Source organism: Phascolarctos cinereus, unplaced genomic scaffold, assembly GCF_003287225.1.
Source record: "Phascolarctos cinereus isolate Bilbo 61053 unplaced genomic scaffold, phaCin_HiC Scaffold_4;HRSCAF=312, whole genome shotgun sequence".
NCBI classification, from domain to species: domain Eukaryota; kingdom Metazoa; phylum Chordata; class Mammalia; order Diprotodontia; family Phascolarctidae; genus Phascolarctos; species Phascolarctos cinereus.
In genome coordinates this window covers 223,228,406-223,247,181 of record NW_027555847.1, presented here as the reverse complement: position 1 = coordinate 223,247,181, position 18,776 = coordinate 223,228,406, and the positions used below count along the sequence as shown (strand labels likewise).

The 18,776-nt window shown below is 35.3% G+C and overlaps 1 protein-coding gene across 1 annotated transcript in view; it reads right to left on the bottom strand.

Annotated features, from left to right (window-relative positions):
- Positions 1–18,776, bottom strand: part of SDK1 (sidekick cell adhesion molecule 1) — a 1,163,851-nt gene that overhangs the window by 280,471 nt on the left and 864,604 nt on the right. Inside the window, 3 exon segments of the mRNA XM_078152930.1 lie at positions 633–814; positions 6,842–6,982; positions 7,997–8,144. Of these exon segments, the coding sequence (XP_078009056.1) occupies positions 633–814; positions 6,842–6,982; positions 7,997–8,144 (471 nt within the window).

Below are 18,776 nucleotides of genomic sequence, written 5' to 3'. Positions count from 1 at the left end.
ACTTCATGATCCAGTCACACTGGCCACCTTGCTGTTCCACAAATAAGATGCTTTATCTCCTAACTCTCCATTTTTGCTGATTTTTCCCCATTCCTGGAATGTTCTCCTTCCTCACCTATGCCTGTTCACCTCCCTGTCTTTGTCCAAGCCTCAGCCAAAATCCTACCTTTTGCATGGAGTCTTTCCTAATTCCTCTTTAATGCTAATGCCTTTCCCCTGAGATTATCTTCCATTTATTCTGCCTATATCTTATTTGTACATGGTTGTTTGCATGTTTTCTCCTCCATTCAACTATGAGCTTCTTGAGGCCAGGGACTATTTTTCTTTTTTTGTATGCCCAGAGCTTAGAATAGTACCTGGCACATAGTAGGTGCTAGAAAATTGCCATTGCCATTGGCCTCATTTGACTTCTATAGTTTGGGGACAGGTAACTATACAACAAATACCCATCAGAAATACTCTCTTTACCCTCTTGGCAAATATTTATTAAATTGAATTCAAATATTCACATTCCTCTCTTAGAACTTGTACCAGACCTAAGCTTTAATTGACACTAGCAAATTCTGACATCACATTGACTTTATGTAAAGAAAAAAGTCTAAGATTACATTTTGGTGGGGAATCAAGCTCACCTCCTTGTAATGTATATTCTGTAACTGCTCTGCTAAATGTTCCCAGACCAGCCCCATTATAAGCTGCCACTTGGATTTCATATTGGGTCCAGATGATCAAGTCTTTCACCAGGCAATAGTTAATCTCTGGGCTGGTAATGTTCCTGTGCTGATACTCGCCAGGTAGGCCTGCCAAGCGATACCTACAGGTAGAAAAGAAAAGAACAGCAGGCAAGAACAAATTAGAACAAATATGTGGACTGGTAAAGGGATTTCACTGGAGTTTTTTCTATTATTATTATTGTGCTATCTATTTTATTGGAATTGTACAAAATAAAATATTATCTATTTTATTAGAAATGTACAAAGATTGAGGTAAAAAAAAAATTTTTTAAATCACTGAAACCCAAGAAGCTAACTCCTGGTATCCTTCTTGACTGATAAAGGATTTATAAACTGATCCCACTAAGATTATATGCTCAAGGCTAAACAAAATTGGTATTTTATCCTGTTTTACAGCTGCAGAAAAATTACAGCTTTTTAAATGTGACTTGTCTAGTAAATACAATGACTTAGTAACAAAAATTCCAGACATGATTTTTATCAGGGTATTGCCATAAATAACTTTGACTAACATTTTCCTGTTTGGACTCTGAAATATGGGGCACAAATATAAAAAGAGGCTAACTATATAGATCCCTTCATGTTGGGGTCCAAGCAACAATTTATGTCCCTTTCTAGTGATTCTAGAGGCAGAGTGGCCCTGGAAATGAATGTGATTTTGAGAGTGCATGAACTCTTTCAGACTAAGGCATTATTAATTGAAGAAATTGCTTTTCTATTAATTAATTAATACTGTTTTAAATAGTTAGCATCCATTTATTAATATTAATAGCAACACTTTTGTATAACACTTTAAATCAGTTACAAAGTCCTTTGTATTTGCTATTTTATGATAATAATAATAATAATAGCTAGTATTTATGTAGCATTTTGAAGAAGGCTTTACAAATGTCTCATTTTGGAAACTGAGGTTCAAAGAATTTAAGTGATTTGCTCTAGGTTACTCAGCTGGAGAAAAGAGACTTCAAACTCAGGTTTTCTGACAAAGTCTAGTGCTTTTAAAAATCTTTTAGGGATCTAAATACAGCTATCTTCCACTTTTACAAAAATGGTCATGGAAACAGAAGTCAATAAAATATAGGAAATGAAGAGCCTCTACTTGCAATAAAAAAAAGTCTTTATAGGGTTACTTGACAGTAAGGTCCCTCTAGTCCACTTAAAATAATAATATTAATGATAACAATAATAATAGCTAACATTTATATGGTGCTTACCATAGCCAGGCACTGTGCTAAGCACTTTAGAGTTATCACCTTATTTGATCTTCACAACAACCCTAGAAGGTAGGTACTGTTATTATCTCCATTTTATAGAAGAAGAAACTGAGGCAAACAGCATTAAGTGCCTTGCCAGGATTACAAAGCTAGTAAGTGTCTGAGGCTGGATTTGAACTTGGGTTTTTCTGACTCCAGGTCCAGCAATCAATCCACTGTGTCATCTAGTTGCATAATAACAGCATACAGTTTTTGTTGTTTTAGTTTTTCTCAGGGCTATGATTTGATTTATAAAAATTAATTGACACACAACTTTTCAGAATCACAACTGTTATTGCTCAAGAGTGGCACACATGTAGTAAGAGGCAGAATTGTTTAATGTATAAATGGTCAGTCTTAAAGTCAGGAAGACCAAGGAGTCGTGCCTCTGACCCAGACTAGTTTATGATCACAGGCAGATTACTGTACCTCTCCAGGGCACCAAGCAGCTCTCTAAGATGAGAACTCATTGGTCAGCACTGATAGAGATAACTTCCACACCAGGGAGTTCTCCACACCAATGAAATAACAGGCCAGAAACAAAATCAATAACAAAAAAAGCCACCTGAATTGTAGCTAAATAACAACTTGACTGTGTAATATCTTAATGTTCTAAAAGCCTCACTGCTGTTTTCCAAAAGTACTCAATTTATATCCAGGAACTTACTTATGTGCCTGGAGAATGCGGCTTGGCATGAGGGTGAAGCATGATGAGAGACAGGGAAATCACAAAGGTTCATGGTTAGAAGCAAACAGTTAAGGAAAGAGCAGAGACATGATGGACAGACAAGCTTCCTGATGAAACTGAAGATCGGAAATGGAATGAAATGAAGGCTGGAAGAGGGAAGAGAGATGAGATATTTGTCTGGTGTCGACATAGAAAGCCAGGTTTATCTGGGGATATTCTTTCAACCCTTTTGTTAAGGGGTCTTTACACTTTTTGAGAAATGTTTGACAGGACAAAATATGGTATTTAATAAAAAGCAATCAGCTCTTCAACAACATGAGGGTTCAATGAGTCTGTTTCATTTTTTGCCCTCAAGGAAACAAGCTGTACAGTGCCTGCTTACAATATGCTAATCAACACAGAAGAAATAAGTAGACCAAATAATGGAGTGACTTGCAAATGAAGCATTATTATTCTGTGACTGGCAAAAATGAAAATATTTTTATTTAATTTGTTGCCCTGTATTTATGCTTCATACTTCATCAGTTTTTGAAACCCACTAGTATGACATTCCGTCATTGGACTATGGGTTGATCCATGTGAAAAAAGCCAAAGCAACTTCCCAAGAGGGTTTGAAGTCCATTTCAACAATATTGACAAGTCTGAATTATGTGGTAGAACAGGAGGGGGAAGTGTCTTGGCATAGAGTGGCCCAAATGACAGATAAATGAGGAAATATGTAGATCAGTTTACCACTTCATCTCATTCATTAAAATTTCCACTTAAAGTCCCAGTCAAGGCATTTGTACTTGCAGACAGGATTGCAAAAAGCATATAGCAGAACATAAAATACAGCAGTAATTGGAAAACAGATTGGAGTGAGGACATCTGGGTCTGACTCTCTGTTCTATCACTTACTAGATGTGTGGCCCTGGTCACACAGGCACTTCCTGTCTTTGGAGGTTATATAATGGACAAGATAATCTCTAAGGTCACATTCAATGGTGGCTTTTTTATTGCTCTTTTTGAAAAAAAAAAGCTCAGAAAAAATGACCAAAGTATTGCTGCAAATTTGTGAAATTCAATTCTTCTCACTTCCACAAACATTTCCGTAAGCACACGGCATAGTGAATAGAGAGCTGGTCTTGGTCAGAAAGACCTGAGTTTAAAATCCCACCTCTGACACATACTAGTTGAGTGACCCTGGGTAAGTCATTTAACCCATCACCGTCCTTGGGGAGGAAAAGCTCCCTGAGACAGTAAGTTAAAGAGGTGAGGATCTGCATAAGTTAGGGAGTTCCTCACTGAGTGGATGAAATCACAAGTCCAGTCTAGAAGAATGGAGTAGGCATCGTGCTAGCATGTAAGGCCACAAATCAGTCTCTCTCCTCAGTGAGTGCACCTTGATGAATTCGAGCCTCTTTGTTTCATTTCTTTCCCTTCATACCCTCAAACTAAGGTGCTAATATAATAATAGCTTGGAGATATAGACTAAAGATGGAAGGAGGTGCTAATATAATAACAGCTTGGTCATATGGACCAAAGGAGGAAAGAGGTGCTAATATAATAATAGCTTGGTCATAGGTGGAAGGATAAAAAAAAGATCTGGATAATTTACCATCTAAATGTTTATAAATATAAATATGTGAAGGATCTGTGATTTTACAGCTTTATAGTAAAAAAAAATAAGGGAACTGTAGGAGATAAATACAAGAGATTTTTATAATATGCTAATAGAAAAATAAAATTTCATTGAAAACAACGAAATAATTTTTAGAAAGAGTAACCTTTCTGGGAGAAGAAAAAGGAACAGATTTTATGACAAAGTTAGCTTTTGAAAAGAAAATAGAGGAAAAGTAATATCCTGGCTCATATTCAAAGCTGTTTAAATTTCATTAACATATACATGACAAGCAGGTACTCTTAGAACAGGTTCATTTCACTTGCCCAAGCAGCCCTCCCCAACTGAATGTTCAGTTGACTCTTTCTAGAATTCTGCTCTTGCTGCTAAAGAGGATTGTAAAAATACAATTGAATCCTTTGAGTTTTAAGGTGAACCATACATGTCTTTCTTCCTCTCAGTTCACTTTCTACAATTGCTCATTGCATATCATCAAAGTACAAAATCAAAATCTTTGCGACTGACTTGATTTCCTCCCCAGCCCAACTGATGGGTACAAACTGACCAGTTGCTCAGGGTGTTTGTGTAAAATTAACAGGATGACTGAAAAGGTCACAATTAATATATGAAGTGGCAGGATGATCATATTTTTGCTGGTGGGATGTGTTGCAAACGGCATATGACAATCTTTTACAAGGAAGTAAATGGTAGATTTTTTTTTGAAGGACATAACCCAACTGCTTCTCTCAAAGAGACACCCTCACCATTATTATAAATATTTTATAACTGCACACAAAGCCTAGCTACTTACTACAGCTAGAGTAACAAAGACAAAGTATTTATTTTTATTTTATTCTTCCCTCCTGCTGCTATCTTGTCGGTATTACATGCTTGCAAACACACAAATGATAGTGGGATTATTCAGGAATGCTTCCAAGGAGATTCATTTATGCACAGATTTTTTTAATACCGTAAACTTTGACATGTCTCTGCCTTGTGCAGGGCACACTCACTTCAGGGCTTTCTGGAATAAAGCCACCAGTACTTCAGCACTCAACTCTGCTGACGCCATTACAGAAAAGCCTTTTAAGAGCAATAATCCCATTAAATACAGAAATGTGCAATCTCTGATATAACCAAGCAACATCACAGAAATTTTATTATTGAACTACATGCCTGCAGTCTAGTTCTGTGACGGTTTTATGTTTATTCTATAGTTGACAACTTCAGCCTAAGGAAGCTTTTCCCATCTATTAAAACAGGCCAAAGCAGCTAGACATGACAAATAGGTGAAGGGCTAGTACAAAGAAGACAGGGACCAATTATTTTCATTAGTCAATGAACACAGAACAAGAAGTAATAGGCTTAAATTGTAGCAAAGAACAAGCAAAATACTAAGAAAATTTTGTCAAACTAGTATGAAAGTCTCAGGGCTGTCTCCTGGAGGGTCAGAAGGCTATGTGACTGAAAGCAATAGAAACTAAGTTAATTTTTATGGTGATCCAGATACCAAATGCCCTCATCATTGGCATAATAGAAGGTTGTCTCGTGTCAGCCTCATTCCCCAAAGGCTCCAGACCTCTCACATGCCTTGTTTTTAGTGGGTAAGAACAGAGAATCACAGAAATCAAAGGCTTCAAATGGTCATCTATATTTCTAGGTATGTCTGCTAAACTGTCTCAGAACTAATAGGATATCTATCTTATAATTTAAAGGAAATCCAGAAGTCTCAAGAAGAACGTGTGACAGTACATCTACATTAATAAGGAAAAGATGATTCAAGTTTTGGTTTTTTTAAATTGCTGTTCTACATATATGGCAGTAATAGGTTGATCCAAGAAGCTAGTGAGAATTCACTATATATGTAATGATATAAGTAAATTAATTTTGTCCATTTCCTCTTTTTGTACACCAACAAAAGTTTAATGAGCAAGTATCTAAAGAGTGGGTATTAGGTACTTGGAAGCATGGGGCTAAGATTCAGTATCATGTTTTCCCTTGTAGGGCTTATACTCTAGTAAGGCAAATAAGATCAATATAAAATTTTGCAAAATAAGGAACTCTACTACCAATAAGAATAGGTCTCATTTTTTTCCTTTAATATTCTTCAAGCTTCTTCCTTTGTGTGTCAACAAAACATTGCAATTATCACCTTCAAAGTAATTTTAAATTCTGTACTAGCTTTGGCAACAAAAGGTGATTTCCTCATTGAAACATTGCCAAATTCTGGTACAATTCCCTCTAAATACTGCAAAGCATAAGCAACTTCCTAGAGTTGATGATTTTTTTTACCTTAATATTATAATACTAATATCATTAATTATTAATATTTTATCCTAATATTAATACTATTAAGATAATAATCAGGAGAGGCAGTATAAAAGGATAGCCTCAAATCCTGCTTCTGACACTGAGGAGGACAGTCCATATCCCTAAAATGACAAGTTACTGAGGAATCTCTATTCTGCACTGATAGAGACAGTTTGTATATTAGCAGTTCTCCACATTAATGAAATCACTGGTCTACAGACCCCTCTCCCCAGATGTCTAGTTACAAGCTATTTACCTGAGGATGTAGCCATGGAGAACACCATTATGTTCAGTTTCAGGGGGTGGCTGCCACTGGACCATGATAGATTGATTGGTGCGCCCACTGGCCACTATATTTTTAGGCGGGGCACTAGGAGGTTCTTCAGGTAACATCAGTCTAAGCACAAAAGAAGAGGATGGATAAAAGAGTTGTCAGAAACCAAACAAAGCATCCACATTTTCATTCTACATTTTCCTGAACAGTACTTACTTTTAAAAGGTGACAAGAAAGGGAAAAACACAATGCTGATCAAATGGAGACTACATGCATGAGATAGTTACAACAAATCAACATAATCGAAAATCAGTTAAGCAAGCACAAGGAAGACAGCTGAAGCAACCTTATTCTGTCTGAATTACCCAGGCTCCCTGAGCCCTTTAAAAAGATTTCAAGCCTGAATGAGCCAGAGTATAGGGCTAGAATCTGTGACTCCTTGTAAATTGTTTTCTTTAGCTCTTTCAATATTTTTCATAGCAAACTCCCACATTTTGAAAAAAAATTAACTATCAACTATTCTGCAATTCAAGCACATTAAAAGTTCTGATTTTAGGGAGTACATTTGAAATTTGATGAAGCCATCTTTCTTAGGTCTCATCTGAATGAACTTCCAAAGTGGCCTTCAAGTGGTTTGGTGAGTATGAAGGCCATTCTTGAGCTAACTCCCATAACTTAAATAGTTGAAATCACTAAGCCTCCCATGCAAAACCTTGGATATGGTTGACTTTCTGAAGATGTTGGCCTTCTTTCTGCATCATGCTGACAGAATAGCTAAAGGACACTAAAGGCCAATAGGCTTTTAATTTTATGCTGTCACTAGGTTTCTGTATCAAATAGTTTATTCACACACGATCAGAGCACTGAACTAGAAAACCAGAATATCTCCTTCATAGATATGGCATGATTGCTATTTCTGTCAAATCTAAAGCAAGTCTAAAATACATATGTATTTTCTATTTGTATTCTTATATTTTCATCCCCCTGCTTTTTTTATGAAATTTTTTAGAAAATGTTATTGGGGATTATCTCTATTATTTTCATTCCCTTTCTAAATCTAAATGTAGGATTTCTTTAAACACCCTTTAAAATTCAGCTCCATCAGCTTTGAATTGTTGAGATTAACTTTTACTATACCTGCTTGTTTCAGCACTGTGTTGGCCCTTGCCCACCTGATTGACAGCACATACTCTGAACTGGTAGGTACGAGCTGGAGTGAGGCCACTGACAGAGACACTAGTCATCTCTGGATCAACATTAGATAAATGAACCTTCCATGGAGAATCTAGTGGAATGACCAAACAAAAAGAAAACAAAACAAAACAAAAAACCACAAAGACCATGTAAGTCAATGATTGACTAATAAGCAAGAGAACTTTCAGTAACACAAAAGTAATTTTAATTCAATTATAATAGTTAAACTTCCTTTTTTTTCCAATATGTAACAAGAACTTTCCTCTTAACTCACATGGTTAGGCAGATTGCTTATTTGTCTCCTAGAAAGGGATGCTGCACATGTCACTGCATAATAAATAAAAACTATATTCATTAACATTTTAATAAAAGAGGAAATGAGCATGATAAAGACAGATGGGCTGTGTATTTCACAACCCATCTGTTTGGCAGTCCATTATAGCACCACACCCATGAGTGGCTTTGGCTGAAGAGATGTAATGAATTTCATAGATAGTTTGGAATATCTTTCCATCCAGCTTTCAAGCAGGTGTGGAAGAATGACTCTGTCAGCCAAATCATCTCTTCATTGCAAAACCTCAGAAGGTTCTGCTGGGGATTCTCCATCCCTGTATGTTTTCTACAGAGCTTAAGCATACTTTTCAGTCTAATCATTCCTTAGAATGAACAGGACCTGGCAAAACTTCAAGCTCCCACTGTCATTTCCCATTCTGATTTTCTTTGATGCTTGACATTCATTTTAAAATTATTGGTGAAGTGAAAAGGGAAAAACGTAGAGAGTGGTTACTAAATCTGCCTTTCCATCTTTCTGAGGTAGTATATAGACCCTTAGCCTGGGCAATGGTTACAGGGAGGGGACACTGGATTTTTCTTATAGTGCTGTGGCTATGATTTGAGAAACTTGCTCAGTTTTTAGACAATGCCAGCTGTGTTCATGAACCACACTTAAAATCGCACCCGCTTCTCAAAATAACCTAAAGACCTAACCATGGGTTTTCACAACATGTCTATTCCTGTGAGCTCATCAGAAATGCATTTCTGCCCCATACAGGTCAACTAAATGGAGCCACACACTGCTCAAAAATTAAAACGAGACATTTTAAATGCAACACTGTTAAACTTCACACAGAGATATAAATCACTAATTCAGTGTTTGCTAGCTAGATTCTTTGACAAGAATTTAAGTTACTCTGAGGCACAATGACAGTTGAGCTAAAAAGGTTGTTATATTTTTAATTATTCCAAGTAAATTGATTCCCAAAATGACTTCTGGAGGTAGAATCTTCTGGACTGGTTAGACTTACAATACTATTTGGCCTTTCGTTTTCAAGGTTTTATGGGTAATCCAGTTTTAACTTAACGAAGACTATTATAGATGTCATTGGAAGAGGAGGGGCACAGTGTGTGATGTTAATTTTTATTTTCTTTGATTTTTAAATAGTCTGATTCCTCTTGAGTTCCCAAAATTATATGCTACAAAATAGTTTTGTGCTAGTCATCTGACTATCATGTGATGATCTGTTTGTCCCTCACCTGTATACTGACATGGAAAACAAAACCATTAGGGCAACAAGTAAGGGATCCAGTCAACACTGGACAACTACAGGCATTATAACCTTATTTCTGGCCATTATCAATCTACCTGAAAATTTGGGTTTACCTGTGTTTAAAATAATCGTGCTATTGAATTTGTTATAAATCAGACTATTTCCTAGGTTTCTCAAAAAGAAAGAGTTCTGACGTCCTGACAGTCTAGAGCAAAAACTTACTTTAAATAGATCCAGGATTTTATCAATATGTATATTCCCTCCATTGGTACAGATGGTAAACCATCCATTCCTTTTCATCCTGTGAGATTCTTGCCCATATTTTCCAATAGAGCTTACGAAACCAAAAGAGATAATTTATCGGATGCCTTCCTCCAGTTTTTTTTTATTTTTTAACTTTCTTTGTGTGTGTGCATACTAGCACAATTCTCAAGTTTGCCATCTATTGCTCCTTGCACTTATTATTTGACTGACCACCTGGAAAGAGTTGCACCAGATCAAGCAGGTACTAGAGTGAAAGCAGTGAAACATTGTTATAAGATACCAAAGAAAGAGGAAGATTTCAAAAGAAAAGGTAACAGATACAATTACTCCCTTCAAATGGTGATTAAGAAAATTTCAATACCTACTAAATCATATATCTACTTTCTTATCTTAATCAAATTCCTATGAGAATGATCTATACATATATTGAGGGAATCTCAGATGAAAATATTGGAACACATAATCTTTTTTTCTGTAAGTATATTTACTTTAAATGATATGTTATTTTCTCCAAATTACATGTAAAGACAATTTTTAACATTCATTAAAAAATTTTGGGTTCTATATTTTCTGTCTCACTCCCGCCTTCCCCGAGATGGTAAGACTTTTGATGCAATTTATATATGTACAATCATGCAAAGTGTATTTCCATATTAGTCATGGTGTGAAAGAAGACACAGATCTACAAAAAAAAAATTGAAAAAATAAAGAGAAAAACAATATGCTTTCATCTACATTCAGACTCTATGAGTTCTTTCTCTGGAGGGGGATAGCACTTTTTATCATGAGTCCTTTGGAATTGTCTTGGATTATTGTATTACAGAGAACAGCTAAGTCATTCAAAGTTGGTTATCATACAATACTGCTGTTATTGTATACAATGTTCTCCTGGTTCTATTCACTTTACTCTGCGTGAGTTTGCATAAGTCTTTCTAGGTTTTTCTGAAATCAGCCTGCTCATCATTTCTTACAGCATAATGGTATTCCATTACAATCATATACAACTAGTTCAGCCATTCCCCAATTGACATGCATCCCCTTAATTTCTAATTCTTTGTCACTACAAAAAAGAGCTGCTATAAATACTTTTGTATAAATAGGTCCATTTCCCTTTTTAAAAAAAATCTTTGGAATGCAGATCTAATAGGGGAACTATTGAATCGAAGAGTATGCACAGTTTTATATTCCTTTGGGCATAGTTGCTAATTGTTCTTCAGAGTGGTTGGATAAGTTCACAACTTCACCAACAATGCTTTGGTAATGCATAATCTTTTGCAGATTATTTTCTATGGAAGACTACATATTTATGACAGTTCCATAGTGAAGTGAAAAATGTATGAATACAAAATCCCATTGTGTTTATTGTTTATTGACTACCAAAAACATTTCAGAACAAAATTCAGCCTTAAATGTTCTCTACCAACAAAGAATCTTTCATGCTTCAAGAAGGTAACTTTGTTTAACAATTCTCTACTTATTATCAAGGTGTGCATCAATAGACAATCAGTTCCCAAAAGTGTTCATCACTCTGTGGATCTTGCATAGGGTCCAAATGAATGAGTTCTTTCCTATAGATGGTGAGTCTTCCAGATGTTCCTGTTTGGTGACAATATAGTGCTGATTTTATGAAGCCCCAGGACGTTACATGGCCTCCTCAATGAGATAAATGATTACATAAAAAAAAAAAGATCAACCTAGCTATCTATTTGGAAAAAATAAATGGACAGAAATGTCTATTGTCCAGACTATAACACATAGTTGAATAGCCAGTTCATTGAATCAGTAAATCAATACATAAACCTAGGATAAGCACTAACGATGGACAGTGTGCTAGCCCTGGAAATGAACAGGAAGAAGAAAGCAGTATGGGATTCTTTCGGGAAGAGTGGTACTTTAACTATTCCCAGAAGTACCCTTACACACAATTTTTAAAACCAATGTTCTTCCAGTGATGTTGAATGGTAGTGAAGAGTCAAAGATGCAGATGACCCATAGGGCAACAGAGGGACATGTGGCAGATGCCAATAACTGCAACATATTTTCAAAGATCTAAGTGCAAGAAGTGCCGTATTGAAAAATATCCATGAAATGTATGCTTCCAGTTCAAGTGTAGGTTAAGATAAAGTCACTCATTACTCTGACCTAGGATTAAAATATTTGATGAATTTGTAGAATTACTGAAAGCATACTTATTAATACCATTAGTCATTCTTTGAAGTTACATTTCACAAATATTCACAAAACAGCATTATAAAGATATTATTACATTTGTTGCAGAACTATGTCATCTGTCCCAACACTACAACACAGGATTTCTTAGATAGCGTGTTACAGGGTCATTTATGTCAATGACCTCCTATATATTATGATGAAGTCCCCCAACAATGTTTCCTGAAAGAGCCAAACTAAACATTCATAGTGGTTCAAGAAAAGTTTCTATTCAGTAAGACTAAATCACTATTTTATTTTTAAAGTATATATACAAAAGATAGAAGCAAAAAACATATAATAGAAAGTAAAAATAAAATAGTTACAGTTTAGTAAAATATTCTCAGGAAAACTAAATAAAGCTTAGAATGAATTCAGTGAATATATTATGAAGGACAACAAAATTGGCTTTTAAAAGCTATGTTGAAGGCAGAAATGCTAAGGAAGATATAGGTCCAATGCTGGGGGGAAGGGGACAATGACAACAGAGAAAGTAAAACTATACAACTTCTGTTTGGTTTCTGATTTCTGGATAAAGAAGAAATATCTTCAAATTGTAAAGAATAGAATCAAAATCTAAGGTAAAGAGATGGAAATAATGGGCGAGTTGCCTGCCTTTAAGTGAAATCAAATGACTTGAACCAAGTGTTACTGGTTACTGAAAGAACCTGAAGATGCTATCACTGAATACTTGTCAGTGATGTTTGAGGAATGATGAATGATGGGATATAGATGAACATTGCTCTAATTTTCCAAAAAAAAAAAAAAGAGGGAAAAAGAGATTCTGCAACCTTTAGGTTAGTGATATGAATATCAATTTTTAGAAAAAAATTCTGAAATATATTATTTTAAAGGGTTTGTGAGAACTTAGAATGGGAAGAGGGAACTACTACTATTAAACATTAAATTATTAAGCTCAAATTATGCTAGACTAACTTCATCTCCTTTGTCATAGGAATATTATAGAAATATAAACATAGCATACATGGATTTTAGTATAGAGTTTAACAAAATCTTAAAAGGAATTAAATATGCAGACCCAAAGAGTGTTCGGTTAGATGGATTAACGGATTTATGTCAAACTCAAAGGAATTCTCAATTGGAATGTCATAAAACTCTGTCCACTGGCTTGTTCAGTTCAACATTTTAAGCAGTGTGTTAGATAAAGTGAGAGGCAATGTGAATGCTTATCAGATTTATGTATGGTATATGGCTGGGTACAATAGTTAATAAACCGGGTGACAGAATTAGACTTGGAAAAGACTAACAGATCTAAACAAGGGGCTTTATGTAATGAAGTAAACATTAATAGTGATAATTGGTTAAGTCTCACATTCAAGTTCAAAAATCAACCGTGATAATATAGAATGAGATGTGGTTAGAAACCAGTTCATGCGGGAAAATAGTAGGCTGGTAGAGGAGGAAATGCATTGAATCTAGAATCATAAGGCCTAGGTTCAAGAGCTAGCTCTGCTCCTCACTACCTATGAGACATTGGATAAGTCATTTCATACCTCTGAGTCTCATTTTCCTAATCTATAAAATAAGAGAAAATTATCTCTAAGGGTGAAGAAATAGACTTATTTTGCTTGACCTCAGGGGTCACAAATAGGACTAATGGATAGAGGCAGATTTTGGTTGCTACATAAGAAAGAACATCCCAATGATAATAGTAGCACAAAAAATGAAATGGTGGTCTTGGGGAAACAGTAAATTCTCCATGACTGGAGGTGTTCAAGAAGAGGCTGAGATAATTTATTGGAGATATTGCAAAAAGGATTCATGCTCCAGAAAGAGATGATATCTGAGCTCCCTTCCAATAGTAGGATTCTACTATTCTGTTAAGTTAAAGAGCAGCTGCTAATACCAATGTAATTGAGAACATCTAGACAAAGAGATCTTGTGAACACGCTCAGTAGAATATAGTAAATTAATTTATTGGGACATACATAGATCAGCTCAAATACACCAACCTCTGGTCACACCAGTGGAGGAATTAAGGATTCAGAGTACACATTTTAAAAGAAGAACCACCTTTGGAGGGCATGACTTTCAAAATCAATCAGAAAGAAAATCAAAATCTGTTATAGTAGTTCCTATCACCTGGTATCAGGTGGTTGTAATTATTCATGTGACTGTAAAGCCCTAGATTTGTATCATATTCAGAGTGTCACTGCCAATATACATCTGATTACTCCAGTATTTGGAAAAGCATTCCTAAACGGCCATGTGTGCATACTAACACTCATGATGGAGCTAGCATTGGTCTTGCAATTATGGGAAATAATTTAGAACTGTATACAAAGGTCACTAAATTGTGCATCTGACTCAGTGATATCACTATTAGGCAAAAAAGAAAAGATCAGTGAAAGAGGGACATGATCCATACGTCAAATACATATATACATATATACATACATATGTATATGTCAGTATTTTTTGTCGTAATAGTGAACTGGTAACTAAGGGAGTTCCCCATCAATTGAGGAATGACTGAAAAAATATAGTACATGAGTATAATAAAATATTATTGCAGCTTGAAATGGAAGGGATAGTTTCAGAGAACCTGGGAAGGCTTCTTTGACCTGATGCAGAGTAAGAAGAACCAGAATAATGGTCTATATAATGATTATAACTTTATAAAGAAAAATACTTTTGAAAGAGATAAAAAAAAAACCCATTCAATGAAATAAATAGCCACAGCTCTCGGTGAGAAATGAAGTATGCTTAAATAAGACTGACATTTTCATCCACTGCTAATCTATGGGTTTGTTTTACTTGACTATGCTTGGTTGTTACAAGGGAAGGCATTTTTTTTATGTCATTAGGGTGTTGGCAAGGGGAAAGAAGAAATAAAGAAGAGAGTATTTACAGTTTTTTTTTTTCAGTTGTGTCTACCTCCTTATGACCCCTTTTAGGATTTTCTGGGAGTGGTTTGCCATTTCCTTTTCCAGCTCATTTTACTGAGGCAAACAGAGTTAAGTGACTCGCCCAGGGTCACACAGCTAGTAAGTATCTGAGGCCAGATTTGAACTCAGGAAGATCAGTCTTCCTGACTCCAGGTCTGGTGCTCTATTCATTTTGCAATGTAGCTGCCCTTTTTTATGTTTTTTTTGTTTTGTTTTTAGGCAATTAGGGTGAAGTAACTTGCCCAAGGTCACACAGCTGGTAAGTGTCAAGTGTTTGGTCTGAGGCTGGATTTGAACGCAGGTCCTCCTGACTTCTGGGCTGGTTCTCTATTCACTGAGTCACCTAGCTGCCTCTAACTGCCCCCTTTTAAATGTACAGAAGGGAATAGAGGGAAATTATAAGGGAAATAAAGGTGAGCAGAATGGCTTATCACGTTAAACTTAACATATTTTTTTTTTAAAAATCAAGCCGTGCATAAGAGATTTGCAATTTCATATATAATCCTCTTTTTCTGTTCTTCATATATGGAAATGTTTATGTTTATTGGTATTTGTCAAATTTGGAATAAGTAAAAATAAAAAGTATGAAAGTATTTTAAAAAACCCTAAGTGGTCATAAGTACAAGATGGAAGCCAAGTCCAACTGTAGTGCATCATTAATTGGTAGATATACTAATAGAGTCATAGACTATTGGAGCTGGAAGAAATGATACAGTCCAGTGCTTCCTACACAAAGGCAACATGGCATAGCAGAAAAGACACTTGATTTCAAGCCAAAGGACCTTCATTCAAATCTCATCTTTACCCTTTTACCAGTTATCTTTGGGCTAGTTACAACCACTCTGGGACTCAGTTTCCTCATCTGTCAAAGAAAAGGGATGCACTAGATGATCTCTAAAATATAAATTGAACCCAGATTTCTAGACTCCTAGTTCAGAGCTTCTTCCACTGCACAGTGATGCCCATGTTCCATAATATTTTCTGAAAGGGGCCAGTTGCCAAAGTCATTGAGGGGACCATGCACTCTTCAAGTCCAGACAATGGGCTTGCCAGAAGCCACATTTTGGCAGTGTGAACATGCTCCGTTGGCTCTCTCACTGAGAAGTTTCCATGCACCAGTAGGAAACAGTGCCTTTTAGGAAGTAACCAGTTCACACTATCAGAAATCAGAACCAAAGATATTCATACTGCTAGAAGGGTTCATAATTGTGTGCTACAGATATGCTAAGTTGTTCTTCGGCGATTTTAATGGAATAAATAACTATCATCTGAAGATTTGTTCATTATTTACCTGTTGTTAACTGACATTGAATATAGGAATCTATTTTTCTTTATGGTTACTTTAAAATAAATACAAAGGGAGAACATGCTTTATTATATATGGAAGACACACACGCACACACACACACATACAAAATTTTACAAATGTTTAAGACTTAAAGGACAGGTTATTTAGCTAGTCACCTACAGCAACTTGCTCAAGAAAAGGAAAGAGTAAAGAACACCTTACATCCCTAAAGGTACTAATCACTACTGGTCTGCTTCCCAAAGTGATTCAATACCATTTGTTTACTACTAGTGTAAACTTCACTTGAGGGTGCTTAATTCAAGTATTTCAAACTAGTGAATAGTTTGATTTGACAACAGAGCCTATTACTCTCCTCTGTACCTTGGGGAACATACTCTGCTCTTATGCAGCATCAGTAGAATATTTATTCTTTGTCTTCTACTGGAAGATAAAAGATCTGGCAGGAAGAGAGATTAAACTGAAAACTAATATAAATGAACCCTATATATCTCCTGGGCACTCTGATTTGTACAGAAAAGTAGTTTGGGAAGGATTTGCTTGTTCACCAGCCTGGTTTAAGGGAGCTTGTGTAGCATTTTAAAATTTTAAATAGCAAGTCTTCTCCCGACAATCAATAAGCAAAACCCTTTAAAAGACTCTTCTTCCAGCCCTCACAAAAGAGTCCTTCAAGATGTTTGTCTTAGGGGGCAGACCATAGAGGAACCTTTGCTAAAAGAAATCATTCCATAAAAATTTCAAAGTCTTTCCTTTCTTTCAGGGATTATACTTGCTTCACTGACCTAGAAAGCCTGGAGAAGTAGCTCAGTGACAAAGATTTTTCAGGTCACACTATTAAATAAAACTTCTCTTACTCTGAACAGACAGTGTTAATTTTTCCACTTAGTTTAATCTCCTCAGAACTTAATCTGTACTCTGATGAGTATTCCACTATAATTGATGTTGGTTATAAAAATCCTTCTGGTTGAATATCTTCTCAAATGTCCTGGTAATTTTTCTCAAAAAAATTAAATTCCACTGTTTCTCTCCTCTATTTGAGATGACTAAGGTGCAAAAGATGGTGACCAGTTCCAGATACTACAACTATTTTGTTTTTCAGTATTATTTTCGATTGCCAAAAGGGTTCTATGTCCATAAACCAGAGTTTCACAAATGGGTACAACTACACAGAGAAATGCCATCTTTTTTTTCTTTTTCTTTAAAGTGAAATAATGTTTATATTAAGTGCAATATGTAATAAAGTATAGTAAGAATAAATTAAAAATACTAAGTACTTAGTATCTGGTAGTGCTATTTTGCCCAATTTTATACCAGTAAATCTGACAACTTAAGTGAAATGTATATTTACAAAAACACAAATTGCCCAGATTAACAGAAGAGGAAATAAAATACTTCAATAAACACATTTTAGAAAAAGAAATTGAATAAGCCATCAATCAACTTCCTAAGAAAAAAATATCCATTGCCAGATAGATTGAAAAGTGAATTCTACCAAAGATTTAAAAATACTAAATACCATCAGCAATCATTATCTGCAATGGGGATAAGCTAGAAGCTTTCCCAATAAGACCAGGGGTGAAACAAGGATGCCCATTATCACCACTGTCATTCAATATTGTACTAAAAATGTTTGTGTTAGCAATAAGAGAAGAAAAGGAAATTGAAGGAATTAGACTAGGTAATGAAGAAACAAAACTATTACTCTTTGCAGATGACATGACAGTATACATAAGGGATCCCAAAGAATCAACCAAAAAACTACTTGAAATAATTAACAACTTTAGCAAAGTTGCAGGACATAAATCATCAGCATTTCTATATATTACTAATGAAGCCCAGCAGCAAGAGATAGAAAGAGAAATTCCATTTAAACTAACTGTAGACAATATAAAATATTTGAGACTCTACCTGCCAAGACAAACCCAGGACTTATATGAACACAGTTACAAACCACTTTTCACAAAAGTAAAGACATATGTAAACAACTGGAAAAATATCAATTGCTCATGGGTAGGCTGAGCTAATACAATAAAATGTTTTTCTACCTAAATAAATTTATTTATTCAATGCCATACCAATAAAACTAGCAAAAATCATTTTTAGAGCTAGAAAAATAATTTAAAAATTGAAGGACAAAAGGTCAAGAATATCAAGGGAATCGATGAAAAAAATGAAAAAGAAGGTGGTCTAACTGTACCTTTTCTAAAACTATATTATAAAGCAGCATTCATCAAAACTATTTGGTACTGCCTAAGAAATAGAGTAATGGATCAGTGGAATAGTTTAGGTACACAAGACACAATAGTAAACGACTATAGTAATCTACTGCTTGATAAACCCAAGGACTCCAATTTTTGGGATAAGAACTCATTATTTGACAAAAACTGGCTGGGAAAACTGGAAAAATAGCATGGTAGAAACTAAGCATAAATTAACATATCACACCATATATAAAGACAAGTTTAAAATCGGTACATGATTTAGACATA